Below are 20,325 nucleotides of genomic sequence, written 5' to 3'. Positions count from 1 at the left end.
ACCACATGAAAAAAAAAAGATTACAATCAACATCACAAGGGAAATGATTGTGACCTATCCAAATTTATGTATGATAAGCAACAAAAAAAAGAAGAAAGAACACCAAGTGTGCCAAAATAAGGTTTAGTTGCAAGACCTATCATTAAAATCAATCAGCAAAGGGAAAGCTATATGTAATGACGTATTTGGGTATAAATATAGTGATATGGGTAAAAACAAAAACTGCAGTGTCTGTATTTATTTATATATATTTTGTTTTAGCTAACTTATTTTCAAATATGTAAACCCCTATGATCATCTACTCACACTTTTTTTCTTTAGCCATTTTTTTCTTTTTTCAAGAAGGAACATATTATTTTTGGCTTCTTGTCTTTACTAGTTACAAAAAATAATGACACGAGGAGCTGTAGTAGGTAAATTAGTAAATTAAAGGATGCGGCACGCAGCTTTGCAGTCCAAATGGCCGTGATCATCTCCTTCATGGCCCTTCAGCCAGAAATACAATGGGGAGTTGGGAACAAGCCATCCTGTGCTTTTGTACAACCGTCCTTTTATCTTCCCCGAGTACCTATTTCGAGAAAGGTTTACTCTGACTAAGCTTACAAAGTCACCACCATTGACCCCCATCCCAAACAATAGCTGAATTGCATACCTTTGAACAGAATCATCTTGTTTGAGAAGTCTATCCAGGATTGGGCGAATTTTTTCCACTGGTATAGAAAGATTGAAGGCAGCCAATGATTCAACGACATAATAAAGATCAGCCACCGAGCTTATGTGGTTTAATGATGACTTGAGGACCTGAAAATAAATAGATATAGTTTTTATTCACACAAAAAGGTCTCAAATGTGTAGGCAGTAAGTCTATGTTTTTATAAGCCAAATGATTTCATTGTAAAGACTTACACTCTCTTAATTTAGAAGTAAAAAACTTTGAATGGCACAATAGCACATCTTTTAATTTGTATAAATGAAAGGGGTTGAATTCGTGTCTTCATTAGAACACACTCATCAAACTTCTTTTCTTTCTTAAATTACTTTTCTCTTTTCTTCTTCCTTTCCATTTCTAATCAGTATATACCAATCTAACTTATTTCCTTTCTTAAATTATATTTGTCCTCTTTCCTTTACATTCACATTTCTCCTTTCTTAAATTACACTTTTCCTTATTTTTTTATTTTAGGATGCAGCCTAGGTGATTATAATTTCGGTTTTAAAATGTAAAAAAAAACTCGTTTGGGATACAATTTAGACAAAGCTCAAGTTTCCTATTTAAGGAGCTATTTTTTTAATCATCGACCTTCATCAAAACGAAAGCCATATCAAAATTATTATTGAAAAGTTGCAATTAAAGACTGTTTAGTTTACTTTAAAACTGTATTTTCAACAAGGAAACCTATCTATAAGGAACATTTCTGAACTTTAGCAAACGACATTCACGTTCTAAATGTACTTATTGTTTGATCTGGTACTAGAAGACACAGAGATAATAACTCACTTATTGGGAGTGAATTGTTCCCTTAATGTATCTTTATTTAATATTGACTAAGACACACACAACCATAATGACACTTCAGTATTTTTACTTCATGGAGTAGCTGTTCTTTTGTTTTTTTACAATTAGCAATCACAAACATGTCAACATCAGGAATACTGCCATGATTCCAAAATCATCTATAAATTTTGTAGTATCCCCTGTTAACTAACATGAAGTCCAAGAAACTCCCAAGTCTAATATCATGTCTAGGCTATATTCTTAATTTTCAATTTTATTTTTAGAATTCAGAGTCATCTCTGAGACTGTCTGTTAAAATAACACTGAGAGGGGCTGCCGTTCTCGGTAATCAAAATCTCTAAAGTCAATCCCAAATAGAAGTGCTTGCGTGAGGATTCAAAATTTACGCCAATTAAATTAGACCAAGATGAACATAAACCAGATATAAGCGGTTTTGCAGTCTCTTAACATTTTGCTAAAAGCTAGTGTCCTTAAGATTTCCTGAATATAAAAAACTTTCAGCAATTTCGCTTTTTAAATCATGCAATAAAAAAGAAAAAAGTTTGTTTAAACCGCCAGGAAAGTTTTGTTTGATATTTTAGTATATTTACAAAATATTACTAGTCTAACATTTTGTTATTTTTTTTTTATTTTTTTTTACTTTTTTTTATCTATCATCTTTTCATACTTGTAGAAAATATTTTGGTCAAAATAGTTTAAGTATAATATTTTGTTTTATGTGAACTTTTAGCATAAAAGTTCCAATCTCAAAATTTTGATTTATGTAGTGTATTTAGCATTCAGCAAAATGCAAATGGAAGGAAATACCACACTCATAATAATTTTTGTTCCATTTAGGTTTTATTTCGTCGGTTAGTGAAACCTCACTTGTTGAAACATGCGCATAACTTGTCCCTATGTGAATTATTTGAAAAAAACTACGTTTTCTAAAGAGTTAAAGAGGCTGAGTTACAAGGTCGAACCTTAAAACGTACAGGGATTAGGAGGCACAGTTGGGGGGCTGCCTCCCCCCAAACCCCCGCTTTCGCAGCCTTTAAATAAAAAAAAAGTTTTTTAAACTGAAAGTAAGGAGCGACATTAAATCTTAGAACGAACAGAAATTATTCCGTATATGAAAGGGGCTGTGCCCTCCTCAGCGCCTCGCACTTTACGCTAAAGTTTTTATTGTTTAAAAAAAAGAGTTGTGAGAAAGTCAAACTTTAGCGTAAAGAGCGAGGCGTTGAGGAGGGCACAGCCCCTTTCATATACGGAATAATTTCTGTTCGTTCTAAGATTTAATATCGCTCCTTACTTTCAGTTTAAAAAACTTTTTTTTATTTAAAGGCTGCGAAAGCGGGGTTTGGGGGCGGCAGCCCCCCAACTGTGCCTCCTAATCCCTGTACGTTTTAAGGTTCGACCTTGTAACTCAGCCTCTTTAACTCTTTAGAAAACGTTCTTTTTTTCAAATAATTTCTGCACGTTTTTGTACAGTTTATTACTTATTATTGCTTGACTAACTGTTTGCTGATCGTGTCGGGAGTTAATTAAAAAAGGAACTGAGTTTCTTTTTAAAACTATTAATTCAGTATATAAAAATTTTCTTTGACTGTGACTCAAACCCGGGTTTTCCACCTGACAGTCAGGAGTCTTGACCGCTGAACTAAAGAGACATGATTATAATTCTTTCTTAGTAAAGTGAATCTATTTTTTTAAAGCACGCAAATCCCCGTAAAACTTGAGATTTTGTTTTTGGAAAACAGGGAAGGAGTGATCAGATTGAGCTGAAATTTCGAGGATCAGCTCCCAGGCCCCAGGAAAAGTTATCCTCTAAATTTCAGCCCGATCAGACAAAGTTAAAGGAGGGCTGTGGTGGGAAAAATTAACATGGGCTATTATAGGAAAACGAGGTTTTTCGTAAATGTAAATTCGAGGGATAATTTTTTCGGTCTGAAAATATCAAAAGGCCCTAACAGGTCGAATTCTGCTTCGAATGAGTCCTCATTCACCCAGATCAGTTGCCAACTGTGGCCTGTAAGCGTGGATAACAAAAAAAAAGAGAAATGAATTTTAAGTGGCTATATTTGGTTTTGTGAAAACAGGGAAGGAGTGATCGGATTGAGCTGAAATTTCGAGGACAAGCTCCCGGGCTCTAGGAAAGCTTAACCTCTAAATTTCAGCTCAATCGGACAACGTCAAAGGGGGGCTGTGGTGGGAGGGTCGAAACTTCCGGCCCAGTTTACCCCATGAAGACAAAGTCGGAGGAGGATGAAATTTTGCACGTTTCTTAGTTTGAGCTTGGGCTACAAAATGCGATCACCGCCGTCTCTCTGCGGCCTCTAGGACCTGAAATCGCTTAACATTGTGGTGGGTCGCCTCTTTATAGAGGCACAAGTGTGCCTCCTTGATAAAGTCGGAGGGGGGTGAAATTTTGCACGTTTCTTAGTTTGAGCTTGGGCTACAAATGCGATTACCGCTGTCTCTCTGCGACCACGAGGACCGGAAATTGCTTGCGGGCTCTTATAGGAAAACGAGCCCGCATTTTCCCGGGCTAGCCCGCTTATAGCGGGTTCATATAGGAAAACGAGGTTTCTCGTAAATATAAATTCGGGGGATAATTTTTTCGGTCTGAAAATATCAAAAGGCCCTAACAGGTCAAATTCTGCTTCGAATGAGTCCTCATTCACCCGGATCAGTTGCCAACTGTGGCCTGTAGATGTGGCTAAGAAAAAAAAGAAATGATGAATTTTAAGTGGCTATATTTGGTTTTTTGAAAACAGGAAGGAGTGATCGGATTGAGCTGAAATTTCGAGGATAAGCTCCCGGGCCCTAGGAAAGCTTAACCTCTAAATTTCAGCCCAATCAGACAACGTTAAAGGGGGGCTGTGGTGGGAGGGTCGAAACTTACGGCCCAGTTTACCCCATGAAGATAAAGTCGGAGGAGGATTAAATTTTGCAAGTTTCTTAGTTTGAGCTTGGGCTACAAAATGCAATTACCACCGTCTCTCTGCGACCTCTAGGACCTGAAATCGCTTAACATTGTGGTGGGTCGCCTCTTTATAGAGGCACAAGTGTGCCTCCTTGATATAAACTGGCGATTGAAAATGGCATACCGTGGCCGAAAATCGTATTCAGGAAAATCCTAGTCCCCTTGCTTGAACAACAATGAGAATCGCTTTTTTGCTGGAGTAGCATTGATGAGTCTTCTTTTTCATTTTATTTCTCCGCTGCTAGCAGATCAGTGGAACATCATGGAAAGCTTTTTAAGAACCTATTTTAAAGTAAATTGCTATATCTAAGGGCCAAAACATCATTTTAAGACTAAAATCCATTTTTTGACAAAAACAGCATTTTCGCATTCAAGATGATGAATGACATCATAATAGTATATCCATAAATGACGTTATAGTAAAACTACATGATAACGTTAGTTGCAAATGGAGTTTGTTCTTTGCTAAACTGGAATAGTAAAAGACGAACCATGGGGAATAAGGCTGCGAAGTCAGTCCAATATAGCACCATACCCAAGGAAACATTTCAAATGATATTTGTATTATATTATCGCGTCAAAAGATCAGTGTATGTTGCATCCTCTTCCATATATTGATTTATTTTAACAATTCGGTAACTATGAGCTCGCCGTGCAAAAAGTGGGGTAGCAAAGTAGAAATGCTACTTGGCAGTTTTAAAATGTGTAAGCAGATTTTGTCTGAAAATGCAATTTTTACATATAAAAATAATTTTTGCTCAAGGAAAAGCTGTCAAAGAACAAGTTGTACTCCACCGTGCAAAAAGTGGGGTAGCATAGTAGCAATACTACTTGGCGGTTTTCACGACCTAGTAAAATTTGTTGGCAGATTTTGTCTGAAAACATCAGTGCACCCACTATCCCCGAATTTTGAGGGATTTCCCTAAAGATCTGTCTTCTTCAGAGAAAAAAAAAATCGTTTCCCCAAAAATCCACGTTTCTTTCATCGATGCAAAGAGGGTTATTTTAGACAGCTTGACCTTGAGTCTTAAATTTTGTTTTCTTTTGCTATTCTGTTTAATTTTCAAAGGCTTGAAAATATAAGAGTTAGACTGAAAAATTATTTTAAAATGAAAAAGGGAAACCATGGTACCTATGGAGAGAGCGGGAGGGATTTCGTGATAAATTTGGATATTTTTTTCATTATCGAGCTATAAATTAGATGAACATACCACTCGTGACCTTTTTTTAAGATCTTTCAAAAAATAACACGTCGTTTTACTCTGAAGTTAAATGGACCCTTTAAGAAGAAACCGTTTCCTCTTATTTTCTGAAATTTAGTTTATTATTTTCTTTTACTCTAGGTTTTGGGCATAATATATTAATTTCAAATACATAATAATTGAATGTGTGATAGATTAAAGGATACTTATGTATTATATCACCAACACTCAAGTTTAGACTGTATAAAACTCGACAACAAAACGGTTTCATCTGTCTGTAATAAGAAACAATTAGCTTACGCTCAGTGGAAAACATGTGGCGGGTGACAGATTACATTGGAATTACATAATTTCGGCTATATATTTGCACATTAATTAGGGGTGGGGGGGGTAGGTTAGTTTGGCTCAGGTTACCCCCCCCCCCAAATGTGCAAATATATAGCCCAAATTTGTTTCTAAAGTATTATATTTTATCATGTTTTGGGATTTTTCATTAGGATTAACCTAACTTCACTTCTTGAGTGTTGACGGGATAATACATATGTAGGCCTACCAATTAAAGGAATTGATCTTTTTGCCAGGAATCTTCAACATTTAAAATTTGTTGAATTTTGCTTCATTTGGTATGCAAAAATTAAATACTTCTCCTTGAGAATTTTATTTTGCATATAACCTTTTTATCTTCAAATACATTCCCCCTATCCTCCTCCCTTCACCATTGCTATTCTGGTGTAATCACCCCAGCAATATTTTTACAGGCGTCCATGCTTGATTGAGTGGTTCAATTGCAGTCTAGGATCTTTTTACGGTCTAGGAAAGTTGTTGAGTAAATGAATGAAATTTTACGGAATAGATATTATGCTCAAATCGGGGCATTGGAAATTTTTTTTAATACCTAGGCCTAACTTCACAACTTTTAATGCTTGAGCAATTATTCACCCTCTATGAAGGCTAATCCTGAGATAAAAACAATAGAATTAAAAAAATATAGTAGAATTGGGTTTGCCATTCAAAACTTTCCCCAAATATAATCTTCTTACCGTAAAAATTGCAGCCCCTCCCCTCTTAATGAGACAAAATTAAGCTATAGATTATATTAAAATTCGGGGAAAAGTTAATTAAAACGGAAGCGACCCCAAAACATGATTCATAAAAATTTTTATATTATAGCTAAAAGTACAAATTTGGTTATTATTTCCAGATTCTTTCCTTGTAAAGTTTTATATTATTTTTCAGAGTTTTTTTTTTTTTTTTTTTTTTTTTTTTTTTTTTTTTTTTTTTTTTTTTTACAGACGGTTGGTCTTTATTTCTTAATGTGCTACCTAATATCTGTGTTTGAAGATTGATCAAACAGTTCGCAGTAATGAACTGTAAGTAACTCCACCCAACAGGAACCAAAACTCTAAAAAAGAGCAACTACAAAACAAAAAAGAGCTTATTCCGTTTTTATAATTTTTTTTTTTGACCAGGTGATGTATCTCTTCTCTTCTGCAAGAAAAGATGTATCTCTTCTCACGCTGCTGCTTTTAAAACTTGTTCAAACTAAAAGCTTATTGAGTTTAAATGTCGCTATGTGAAAATTTTCTTTTTACTTTTAAGTCTTTGTCATCCTTCGTCCTTGCGGACAAGTTTTTACTTACTCAACTTCTGTTCAACTGAAAGTGAATATTTGTCCAAAACCTCGCACAAATAGCTAAATTCTCTCAAAACTGTTTATTCGTCAGTTGAAAGAATGAAAAAGGGCTGGTAGCTATGAAGGTGTACATACAGTTAAAGCAGGTGATGGGAAATCTGGAAAGAGGAGGATTAGTAGCCTGAAACAGTCATCCTACAATGCAGCAGCAATTCTCCGTTTATTTTGGGGATTAGATTAGGGCAAAACTAATATCACAGCTCCATTATGCATGCGATTGCCAGGCTGCCAATCAATATTATTCTCCCGGGAAATCAAATGGCACTTTTTAATGTTGTAATATAGTGATCAATGAGTATCAAGCACGCAGTTGGGTGTGCTATTTTATAATATCAATAGCAATGGAGTGTACAACTCCATCCATAAAGTAACAGCAGTAAGCTATATACAGCATACTTCAGACTTTGAACACTCTACTCCACTAGCAGATTAGTGCAAATATGATCAGGGGCATCCCGAGGGGGGAGGGTCACGCCCCCCCCCCCAATGTTTTTGGCATTCGCGGCGGAAATTTTGCAAAATCGGGCGGAATTTAGCAAAATTCTTTATTTCTGCAGAAAATTCGGTATAAATCAGGTAGCGATTTGGTAAAATTTACGAAGGCCCCCCCCCCTAATGACATGAGCCTCGGGACGCTCCTGAATATGATACAGTACTTTTAATAAAATGGTACATATAAAATTAAGCAGTATGATATTTATAGCTAGTATATAGCTTGTCTCTACATTAGCTTATATTATTATGAGATTCAGAAAACTATTGATATTACTAACTGCAAGCTATGTTAAGTTACATTTGTTACTTTTCAGCAAATTTCGCGAATAAAAACACTTTTTGCTCAAAGCAAAGCTTTCAAAACACAATATAAATGAAAAGAAATATAATATTTTTACTTTTACAACTTTAATAAGTCAAATAATATTAACATTTTGATTAATAAATACCGGTATATGTATATTAAAATGACAATACACATTCATTTGAATTTTTTTCAGTAAAGTGCAAATTATGTTCTGGCCTTGGGAAGGCATAGGGGTTTTGAGCCCTACGCATGTTAATTTCTGCTCGTTTTGAGTTTGACTCGGTTATTTATTGTAATTTCTGTTCGTTTTGGGTTTCATTTATTTATCGATTCTGATTTGTGGTAGTTTCACGCTTGGTAGATTATTTGATTTTATTTTTGCTCATTTTTGGTTTAATGGAATTCTTTACTTTTCTTTGAAAAACTTATTTTGGGGGAAAAAGTTTTTTAATTAATTATTTTCTCTTCGTTTTATATTGACATAGTCTTTTCAGGGAAAAAGAAAATAATAGTTTACATCTTTTCGTTTTTTAAGACTTTATAATTTTGCTTCCTATTTGTATGGTGGAGAAAAATTAGTAGCAATTTTTAACAACATACACCTTTTTGAATATTTCGTCACAAATAGTAGTATTTAATTTAGTTTCATACCTCCTCTAGCTGACCTGAAATGGAAAACTTGATACCCTTCGCAAAAAATCTGTTTACTCTCTTTGATAGCTAGGATACACATACGCTATTTTGATTTAATTAAACTTTAAGAGCAGAAGTAGCCCCGAAAGTTTGAACATAATACCCTCAGTCGTTCTTGCGGTACTGCTGAGATGCCTTATTGGGAATTAGTATGAACACAGTGCATTTTGATTTAATCTTAAGGCAACATTTAGTTTTGAAACATAATGGGCAAATGGGAGGGTGGGCGTGGGAAGGGGATTAGTTGCCCTCCAATCACTTTCAACTATTAAAAAGGGCACTAGCCTTTTCTATTTCAATCAAATGAGCCCTTTTCGAAGTTTCTACGACAACTCCTTCGATACGAAGTGCCCTGGTCTTAACAACAAAACAACAAAAATAATAATAATACATTGTACTCACATCGCTCTTTTTTATAAAAATATCCAGCCTTCCAATCATTTCTACTATTAAAAAGGGCACTAGTCATTTCAATTTCCAGTCAAATGAGCCCTTTCTGAGTTTCTACGACAATGCTTTCTATAAACACCTTATATGCCCCCAGGGCATAAATTATAACCCTTGCCATGACGGTTGTGAGGGGTTTATCATCCTCAAAGACCTAAATTTCCAGAACTTTCAACTACGTTGAACAAAATTTCTATCTCGAAATTTTGATTGGATGCATTTGGGGAAATGGTGGGCGTGAGAGGGGCATTAGATGCTCTCCAATCACTTTCAACTATTAAAAAGGCACTAACCCTTTTAATTTCCAATCGAATGAGCCCTTTTGAAGTGTCTACGACAACGCTTTCTATAAAAAACTTATATGCCCCCCCCCCAAAGCATAACTTACAACCCCTGCCCTGAGGGCTGCGGGGGGGGGGGGGTTGTCAGCCTCAAAGATCTAATTTCCAAAACTTACAACTACGTTGAACAAAATTGCTATTTCAAAATTTTGATTGGATGTGTTAGGGGATATGGTGGGCGCGAGAGGGGGGTTAGTTGCCCTCCAATAACTTTCGACTATTAAAAAGGGCACTAGCCCTTTCAATTTCTGATCGAATGAGCCCTTTTTGAAGTTTCTACGGCAACACTTTCTATAAAAACCTCATATGCCCCCAGGGCATAACTTACAACCCTTGCCCTAAGGGCTGTGGAGGGTTGTCATACTAAAAGACCTAATTTCTAGAGCGTTCAACAACGTTCAAAAAAATTCTTGTATCAAAACTTTGAGAGGACGGGTTTGGCGAATTGGTGGGCGGGAGAGGAGGGGTACTTACTCTCCATTCATTTTAAACTATTAAAAAGGGCACTAGCACTTTCAATTTCCAATAGAATGAGCCCTTTTTGAAGTTTCTACGACAACGCTTTCCATAAAAAAACCTTATATGACCCCAGGGCGTAACTTACAACCCTTGCCCTTAGGGCTGTGGGGGGAGTGTCATCCTCAAAAACATAATTTCCGGACTTTTTAACTACGTTGAACAAAATAGCTATCAAAAAATTTTGATCGAATGTGTTTGGGGAAAAGGCGGGCGAGAGAGGGGGCTAGTTACCCCCAAATCACTTTCGACTATTAAAAAGGGCATTAGCCCTTTGAATTTCCAGTCGAACGAGCCTTTTTTGAAGTTTCTACGACAACGCTTTCTATAAAAACCTTATACGTCCCAGGGCATAACTTACAACCCTTGCCCTGAGGGCTGTGGGGGAGTGTTCTCCTCAAACACCAAATTTATATCTGCAAATCAACTACGCTGAACAAAATGGTTAACTCAAAATTTTGATTGGATGTGTTTTGGGAAATGGTGGGCGTGAAAGGGGTGTTAGTTGCCTTCCAATCACTTTTGACCATTAAAAAGGGCACAAGCCACTCCAGTTTCCAATCGAATGAGCCCCTTTTGAAGTTTTTACGACAACTCCTTCCATACGAAGTGCCCTGGTCCAAGACCAAGAAACCAAAAAAAAAAACAAAAAAAAAACTTTGTGCCCACATCGTTCTTTACTTAGGCAGCGCTATTGTGCTGCCTATGATATGGGCTATTGTAGTTTTTACTATGGAACGTGATCGTCTTTCACTAGGTTACTAGCTACTGCTGCAACCCTGATTGTACAACATATGTTAACTTTAAATTTGATTCTTAACTATTGGATAAACATTATCAATTTTGTTTTGTTGTTTTTGTTAGCCTTTATTTTGACAAGCTCTTTTAAAATGACGCAGAAATACACATCTAGCAACTAATATCTACTATAATCAAAGATAATAGCTTAAACTCAAAACGAGATTAACAGAGGATCCCAAATTTTGACCTAAAAAAAAAGAAGATCAAAACACTTTTGCATTTTAGTTGGACCCTATTTAAATCTGACGCATTTTGGATAAAAGTAGGGTCATAGGAGTTGTCGTAGAAATTTCGAAAAGGGCTCATTCGATTGGAAATTGGAATGGCTAGTGCCTTTTTTAAAAATCGAAAGTGATTGGAAGGCAACTAACACCCCTTCGACGCCTACCATTTCCCCAAACACATCCAATCAAAATTCTGAGACGGCCATTTTGTTCAACACAGTTAGAAGTTCTGGAAATTATATCTTTGAGCAGGAAACTCCCCCCACAGTCTTTAGGGCAAGGGTTATAAGTTATGACGTGGGGCCATATAAGGTTTTTGTTGAAACCTTTGTCGTAGAAACTTGAAAAAGGGCTCATTCCATTGGAAATTCAAAGGATTAGTCCCCTTTTTAATAGTCAAAAGTGATTGGAGGGAACTAACCCCCTTCTCACGCCCACCTCTTCCCCAAACACATCCAATCTAAACTTTGAGATAGCCATTTTGTTCAACGTAGTTGAAAGTTTTGGAAATTAGGTCATTAAGTGTGACCCCCCCCCCCCACACCCCTCAGGGCAAGGGTTGTAAGTTATGCCCTGGGGACATATAAGGTTCTTATAGAAAGCGTTATCGTAGAAACTTCAAAAAGGGCTCATTCGATTGGAAATTGAAATGGCTAGTGCCCTTTTTAATAGTTGAAACTGATTGGGCAACTAACCCTCTCTCACGCCCACCATTTCCCCAGACACACACAATCCAAATTTTGAGATAGCCATTTTTTTCAACGTAGTTGAAAGTTCTGAAAATTGTGTCTTTGAGGATGACAGGCCCCCCCCCACAGCCCTCAGAGCAAGGGTTGTCAGCTATGCCCTGGGGGCATATAAGGTTTTTTATAGAAAGCGATGTCGTAGAAATTTCAAAAAGAGCTCATTTGATTGGAAATTGAAAAGGCTAGTGCCCTTTTAATAGTCGAAAGTGAATGGAGAGCAACTAACCCCCTCCTCATGCCCACCATTTCCCCATACACATTCAATCAAAGTTTAGAGATAGTCATTGTATTCAACGTAGTTGAAAGTTCTGGAAATTATGTATTTGAGGATGACAAACCCCCCAGAGCCCCGAGGGCAAAGGCTATAAGTTATGCCCTGGGGGCATATAAGGTTTTTATTGATAGTGTTCTTGTACAAACTTCAAAAGGGGTTCATTCAATTGGAAATTGAGAGGGCTAGTGCCCTTTTTAATAGTCGAAAGTGATTGATGGGTAACTACCCCCCTTCTCACGCCCACCATTTCCCCAAACACATCCAATCAAAATTTTCAGATAGCCATTTTGTTCAACGTAGTTGAGTTCTGGAAATTAGGTCTTTGGTGATAACATTCCCCCCTGAGCCGTCAGGGCTAAGGTTGTAAGTTATGCCCTGGGGGCGTATAAGGTTTTTATTGAAAGCTTTGTCGTATAAACTTGAAAAAGGACTCATTCGATTGGAAATTCAAAGGGCTAGTGACCTTTTTAATTGTCGAAATTGATTTGAGGGCAACAAACTCCTTCCTCATGCCCATCATTTCCCGAATTGCATCCAATCAGATTTTTGAGATAGCCGTTTTGTTCAACGTAGTTAAAAGTACTGGAAATTATATCTTTAAGTATGACAAGCCCCCCCCCCTCACACTCTCCAAGGCAAAGGTTGTAAGTTCTGCCCTGGGGGCGTAAAAGGTTTTTATAGAAAACTCAAAACGAGCAGAAATTAATATGAGTGGGGTTCTAAACCCCCAGCTTTTAAAGAGTCAGAATATAATTTGTACTCTACTGAAAAAAATCTTTTAAATGTTTTCACTTTTCTAACTTTAAGAAATCAAAATCAATTAAAATTTTAAGGAATAATCATCAGCTTATGTATATTAAACTGACAAAGCAGATTTTTTTCAGTAAATTCACTTGAATTTTTTTCAGTAAAGTACAAATTATATTATGGCTTTTAGAGAACTTGGGGTTGAGAACCCTACTTATATTAATTTCTGCTCGTCTTGAGTTTGACTCTTATTTACATTAATTTCTGTTTGTTTTGGGTTTCATTTATTTATTGATACTGATTTGTGGTAGTTGTATTCTTGGTAGATTATTTGATTCTATTTTTATTTATTTTGGTTCAATGAATTTCTTTACTTTTTTAAAAAACTTATTTTGTTGAAAAAGTTTTTTTAATTAATCTAAAAAAGGTCTACTCTGCAGAAAAATATGTTAAGAATGATTTTAATAAAAACCAAAAAGACTGGACAAACAATGATGGTTGATAACAGGGACACAAACAGTAGTGAATGGTTAAAAAAAGGTTTAACGGCTCATTTAGTTTGGTTGTTACAAATATAGTGACATAAAAAAGACTACACAAAAATATACATTGCGCCAGAGAACTATCCAGACAAACATTTTTTGCTCTTTGAATAGGGAATATTGTTCTGGTTAATTGCTACCTACCATATAATAAGGAATATATGATAGCTGATATAATTTCTGAAGATTTAAGCTGGCTGATTCTTTGGGGATTCTAATTCTGGCATTGCAAGAACCTCTCACTGGAGTGAAACTTTCCTAAACATATCAATCCTTTGAGGCCAACACTGTGTAACCAATAGGTGGCCTTTTTCAAGATGGCATCAACAATTGCTCGTTTTTGTTTTTCAGAGGCCCCCCTTTCATGGCAATAATTCCTCAAGTCTATCTAGCTGTTATTCTTCCTAAAGATGGCAACAAGGTTTAGCTCCCTTTCTTTCTTTTGGTCTAGGATGCTTTGTTGTTCAGAAGCTTGTTCTTTTGCCTTGCTCTCCACATTGTCTTAGTGTGATATTTTGACCAAGCCAACCTTGTCAAAGTCATTAACTCTTTGGGAATAGAAAACTTTTTGGGTTTGCCTCCACATTTGTTCAATTTGTCAATTACACACAGCTTTGATCCAGGCACCTGGCAAAAGCCAAACATAAGCCGCTTTGCCAAAATGCACATTTACAATGCGTCAGTCAGCACCGTGCTGCTGTATGGAGCGGAGATGTGGCCAGCTGCAAAATCTATCTTCAGCACCGTCGATGCCGCACAGACGAAACATCTCCGAAGAATGGAGGGATTCTTCCTGTCACGTACGGTACAAAATCCTTTCTCGACGCAGCTCGCCCAGTGTACTGTTTGGTGGTACGGCCACCTCCTTCGCATGTCACACGACGCCCCGGCACGGGTCGCATTCGACTTTGACCCAACCCTACACGGATGGAAGCGACCCAGAGGACGTCCCCCCACTAGGTGGAAAGACAAAGCCGATGAATTCTTCGCCCAAGCCCACGTCCCAGTGGAAGAAGCTGCGAGCCTGGCAAGCGATAGGTCCACCTGGAGGCACCTGGTCTCATCGTTCTCTACGCCAAACCCTCAGCAGAAGCCTTAAGTCAAGTATTCAAGTCAAGTCAGGCACCTAAGCGCTTCAAGATGGCTATTGGAAGAGATGGGGCACTTCTTGATCAAGTATTTGGCAGCTGCATTGAAATGACTTTGTGTCCTTTGATGGAACCTTTGTCTTTCTGCCAAGGGGAGTTCTTTAGTATCTAATACAAGTTCAACCTGCTCACCAACAATAGTGTCTTGCAAATAGTTGTCCATGTTCTCAAGCAAACTGGTTGAAATTTCATCCGCAGAAATGAGAAAGTCAGGTTTCAGAAGTCTTGCCAAAACCGTGAGAAGTAAGTTTTTCAGATCAACATGAAGAATGTGCACAAGAGTTTCGTTCTTCTGAAATGCTGCCGTGAATTTCGTAAAAATCTCCGACGATGAATGTTACAATCTTGAGGTACTTTGTTGACAACCCAACATTCTTAAAATGTTTCTTCAATGGCACATAATGCAAAAAATACTTAAAGAGTGCCAGCCACTGATCAACTGCTCACCAAACTTAAGGACCCAAAATCAGTCACCTTGTTGAGAGATGCTGAATGAAACTATTGTATGCAGGGGCTCCATGACGCTCATTTGATTAGGGGGGGGGGCGATCTTCGTTAATTTTACCGAATCGCGACCTGATTTATGCCGAATTTTCTGCAGAAGTCAAGAATTTTGCTAAATATCAGCCGATTTGGCAAAATTTCTTCCGATATTTTCGCCTTAGGTGAAAATTTCACCAAATACCAAGAAAGTTGGAGGGGGGCTCCACAACCCCCCTCGGGACGCCCCTGATTGAATGGGACACCTTTCCTTTTCTGACATTCTCGAAAATTCGCACATCTTGGAGGCCAGTCAAGGAAAAAATGCCTCAAGATGACAATAAAGTTGGATGACTCCTCTCCAAACTCCTGGAGCCCCTTCCCGGAATTTTGAAGATTTTTTCTTCTTCAATGCACTCACTTGCAACCATACTTATTGACATTAGGCCCACCGCTGCCTATCATTATTAGTATTTCAAGAGGTCCATTCTTGTTCTTAATGCATGACATCATCTTTTTTTACAATGTCCTAACCAGTTGCTTGTCCTATGAGATGTCATCAGACGGCAGCTCACAGCTTGACCTCAACAACCTGTAGCTCTTTTTTTCCTTCACTATTTGTACTTTCATTATATTCGAGAACTAAGTGAGCTTTACCCATGTACCTCATAAAATTCTGTTTACAGTCTGGGTGAAGTGCATCAGTTATTAAGTACATACCTTTATTCACACTCATCAACATCCCAGGCAGTAGCTTACCAGGAAACAAGGCTTCAAAGACCTCAATGATTCTGTCACACAGAGGATCATCAAAGCTTGCAAGGATTGGAGTACCCAGATGATTTATGCTTTGTATGCAGCATCTTTTTCACAAAACATCTTGAAGAGTTTTACTTCAATTGATAGCTGATGGCTCTTTGATTCGGACTGTTGCCTAGCAGATCCACAGAATTGTAACTGTAACATATTCAGAGGGATTGCAACCTGTTTCTTGTGCTCATCCAACAAAGTATGCTGATTCAAGGCATAAAAGCTTTGGCGACAGCTAAGGTTTTTCCTGCATATTTTGCAGTAAAAAGAAAACTCATCATCACCAATCCTGCACCATTTGTTTATCTTTCTGTCACTCATGTCTCCTTTAGTTAGCCATGAGCAACAAAATTGCAGTTGCCCATTGTCTTTCCTAAATTAACTTGCAAGACTAGAAACACAAATATGTTTAAACAAAGCAGAAGAAACACTGAGTACAAGATTTTTGCCATCTGAATATTCCATTCATGGTACTCTCCTCTTATCACTCAACCTGCTATTAGTTTATTAACTAACAAGAAGAAGGAAAGAATATATAATTTGTACAATTGAAATACAAATCAATTGAAACAAATTCATACTGGTATGGTTCATTTTATGAAGCCACAGGAAATTATCTATCCTTGAACGTTACCATATGACCAATCCATCCCACCCTCCCAATAGACCAATGTTACTCTCTATCCATGAATGGTATGACAATGTGAACCATTTATCCCAAACACCATACAGACTAATTCTGTGAAGTTATTAGCTGCCAATGTTTAAAACAGTTAATAGGCACTTTTACAATAGACAAAGTTCCCACTGTTTTGTTGCTTCTTTCTGAACTGCAACAGCATAACCAAGAGACCAGGACAACTGGATATCTGTAGAAGCTATATTAACTAAAGTGGGTCTTTCAAATATATCATGCTTCAGTTTTCAAATATACAATGCTTCCAATTAGAGAATTTTAGGGACTTCTGGGGGAGTTAGGGGTTTCATGCATAAAAAGTGACTTATGACTAAAAAATGGACTTTAGGGACTAATTCTGAGACCTACTTGATAAAAGTATACGATAAATTTTTTAATGTATATATTACCTACCTCTTCAATTCGATTGTCAGCTGCAACTCCACATTTTGGTAGAATAGCAGCAGACTTGGCAATATAAAAGATATCTTCTGGTTTAACATTATTCTGTGCTTCAAATTTCAGCAGATTACAGGATTGCTCTAGGTAAGCCTAGAAAAGGCAAACAAATTAGGTTGATAATTAACAACTACTCAATTCTTGTAGAATATGATGCTGTCAATACATGCACTGTATAAGGGCTCTTTTCCTTTCCAACAGGATAACAAGAACATATTTACATATTTAGATGGGGCGGGGGGGGGGGGGAGGGGCATTTTGCCTGTCCCTCCCCAAATTTCCAAAGAATTTTTTTTAAGAGTTCAATGTCTTGCTCTCAGCAGTCCCCTTGACTCTTTGTTGTATACTCTAATAATATATTGGAAGCACTGCAGAGCAATAAATCTCTTACCTTTAAAGATCTTTTACATATCTGTCTAGGTTTAAATTCTACATTTTTAAGATCTCTTTCATGTCCTTAGACAAGAATTGTCATTTGAACTCTTTTCTCTCTAGCAAGTTTTATTTCATACTTATTGTGATCATGTTAGATTGGGTTGAAAGCTGCATAAGCTTTGTTGCTAGTATTTGACTCAACATGACTAAGTGATATCTAACACAAAACAATAGTATATATTGACAGTCATCTATATATTGTATCTTTCTCCCTTTGTTTAGAACCTAATTATATATTTTCCTGAGTTACTTAAGACAGGATCTTCTCTTCATTACATTTTACATTTGGTTGTTTGAATGTTTGTGAACCTGGATTGAAGTTAACTTGTCTTAGCTTCCTCTTAATTTACAGAGATCATAAATTATGGACCACACTTGATCAAAATGATAGGAATATATACAATACTTTTTTATCAGTAATTATCTAGTTTACCATTTAATTTATCTAGGATGACAGTGAACATGTCACTTGATGTCTTTTTTTTATGCTCTTTCATAGTTCAATAATCACTTCAGGGGCTAATGGCATCTTCAGCCCTTAAAGGCACCCCAAAGGTATTTTAATGTTGTAAACACACAACAAAGTCACCAACACTAGTAGAGGTATTGAAAAGTGGTTAAAAATATACCATTAGTTTATAAATAAGTTGTTCAAAAGTAAGATACTCTGAAGCTACTTATTTATAACAATACAAATCCTCATTTAATAGCCCACTCAAATACAAACAATTTTTGGCTGCATTTTTTTTTTTCTGTCTAAACTTTGCCATCAATTAAAATAGTGCAGAGTTCTGCAATGAGAAACTTTGCCATCAACTAACAATAGCATTGAATTTGATAGGAACTGTCTGAATTTGAGCTGTCACAGAGTTGATTTTTTAATCCCTAGCAGTAAACAAAGCTTTATTAACCAAAGAATATCCAAAATATCCCCGTTGTTTTACATTTTTCATTTCTTTTCTCTCCACTCGCTGCAGTCTCATTTGTTGCTGTTTTTTTTTTTTTTTTCACTGAGTTTTTTCTCTTTGCTGGTTTTTTAAACAAAGCTTTGTTTAATATTCCAAAAATGCTTACACTTTTACTTCAAACCAAGTGCTATATTACCTGGATATTTCTAAAAATTTATTTGTTGAAATACCTAAAAACTTACCTACTAGTATCCTAAAACTTTACCTCATAAATTCCTGTCATATTTTTTTCCTATTTCTGGCAAAAATCCCAGTTTAGGGGCATTTTGCAATCTTAGAAATTAATAGGGCTAGGAGAATGAGCCTCCCAGGAATGGATCAAATACTTCTCATTTATATTGGAAATGAATTTCAGCCCCCCCCCCCTATATCTGCCAATTCATGGTACCTATTTCTACATTGGAGGAGATAGAGGCAAATTTTTTTTCTGTTGTAAATGGAAGGTAAGCTTGAACTTTACACCCACCCCTCAAATGTATAAATTTATAGCCTACCCTGAAGTGGCAAATATAGGGGGGGGGGACTGAAATTCATTTATGATAGAAATGATTATGACATTCATAATAAGCATAAAAAAGGCATCAAGTGGTATATTCACTTTATGCGTAAGTTAATGATATGATTTGGTAGATATTTACCAGTCAATAATGAGTTGGTAAAAATTTGCCAAATAATCCTAGTTAACACATTTTGCAGGGAGGGAGCCTTTATCTTCACTTCTTTCCTTGTTTTTTCCAGTTTTTCTAAGAAATTCATGAATTTTTTAGAACCTATTTATTCACAGAATATATACCCTATCCCCCTAATTTGCAAATATATAGGCTACCTAGAATCGCATCCTCAAATTAAATATAACATCCATTTGCATCATAAATGAACCTTACTCCCATATTAGCCATGTGGTGGATGTCCCTACTTCATTGGCTAATATGATCTTTCATAGCCTATTTCAGTAATTGTTTCTACCTCAAATTCCATTTTGAGCCCTCAGTGGGACATCAACAGGTAAAATAGTCTATAGCCTAGTTGCAAATACTGAAGTAGGATGTTTTTGAAACAAATTCCCTCTTCAATAGCCCTGATCTGGGACTTAACCCTATATCCTAATAGAATTGTGCATGTGATTTTAAACAAAAGAAAGAGAACCTTACTTCTGGTGAAATATTCAACTTTTGAAGAGCTGAAGATACTCCATAGAGTGTACTAAGATCTTTACAAGGGATGTAACTGATGAGAAGATTTTTCATTCGACTAATATCGTTCTCATGGATATAGCTTGTTGCAGAAATCGAGCTCACAGCCCTTAAACACAAGAGTAAAGCCCAGAAAGTTTTCACAAAATCAAAATTCTTCATTTTTGAAATGAAGGACCTGAGGTGGAAACGCCGATTTTAACCTTTTACTAATTTAAATCAAGGTGATAAATAAGTAGTAAAACATAACATTTTAATAAAATTTTGACAGTGAAAATTACTATTTTCAAATAAAGATTATAGATTTAAATTGGTTCATAAATAAGTTATAATTGTAGTTTATATTTTCGTATGAAAAGAACTCAGTTGTACGTAAACGCTATCTGCTTCAGTAAATTATTATTATTTTTTTCTATTTAACAGTAGGCGGGCTTTTCAGTGATACTATTTAGCCCTTTTGCTTCACTCTGTGGGCTACAGAGCTACTGGCTTGATTGCCTCATGTTTATTAGATATTTTCAGAGATCTTTCGACTCTAGGAGTTCAATTATGAGTTGATAGATGTCGATTTCTATGCTCTGTGTGCAGGTATAGTTGGCTAGGCTCTTGGCTGATAGTGAGATTTTGTGGTGTTTGAAGCGTTTTAA

General features: G+C 36.5%; 1 protein-coding gene across 1 annotated transcript in view; it reads right to left on the bottom strand.

Moving 5' to 3' along the window:
- Nucleotides 1-19,898, bottom strand: part of OstDelta (oligosaccharide transferase delta subunit) — a 56,307-nt gene extending 36,409 nt beyond the window's left edge. The window contains exons 1-3 of the mRNA XM_089094015.1: nucleotides 19,637-19,898; nucleotides 17,038-17,175; nucleotides 653-801 (exon numbers count right to left, since the gene is read on the bottom strand). Coding sequence (XP_088950141.1) covers nucleotides 653-801; nucleotides 17,038-17,175; nucleotides 19,637-19,840 — 491 coding nt within the window. The 5' untranslated portion in view covers nucleotides 19,841-19,898. The remainder of the gene's footprint in view (nucleotides 1-652; nucleotides 802-17,037; nucleotides 17,176-19,636) is intronic.
- Between the last annotated feature and the right edge of the window lie 427 nt (nucleotides 19,899-20,325).

This window comes from Artemia sp. Qi Xiang Cuo, chromosome 9 (genome assembly GCF_049724085.1).
Source record: "Artemia sp. Qi Xiang Cuo chromosome 9, ASM4972408v1, whole genome shotgun sequence".
Lineage (NCBI taxonomy): Eukaryota > Metazoa > Arthropoda > Branchiopoda > Anostraca > Artemiidae > Artemia > Artemia sp. Qi Xiang Cuo.
Note: the sequence above shows the minus strand (reverse complement) of the source record. Positions and strands in the feature narration are given on the sequence as shown.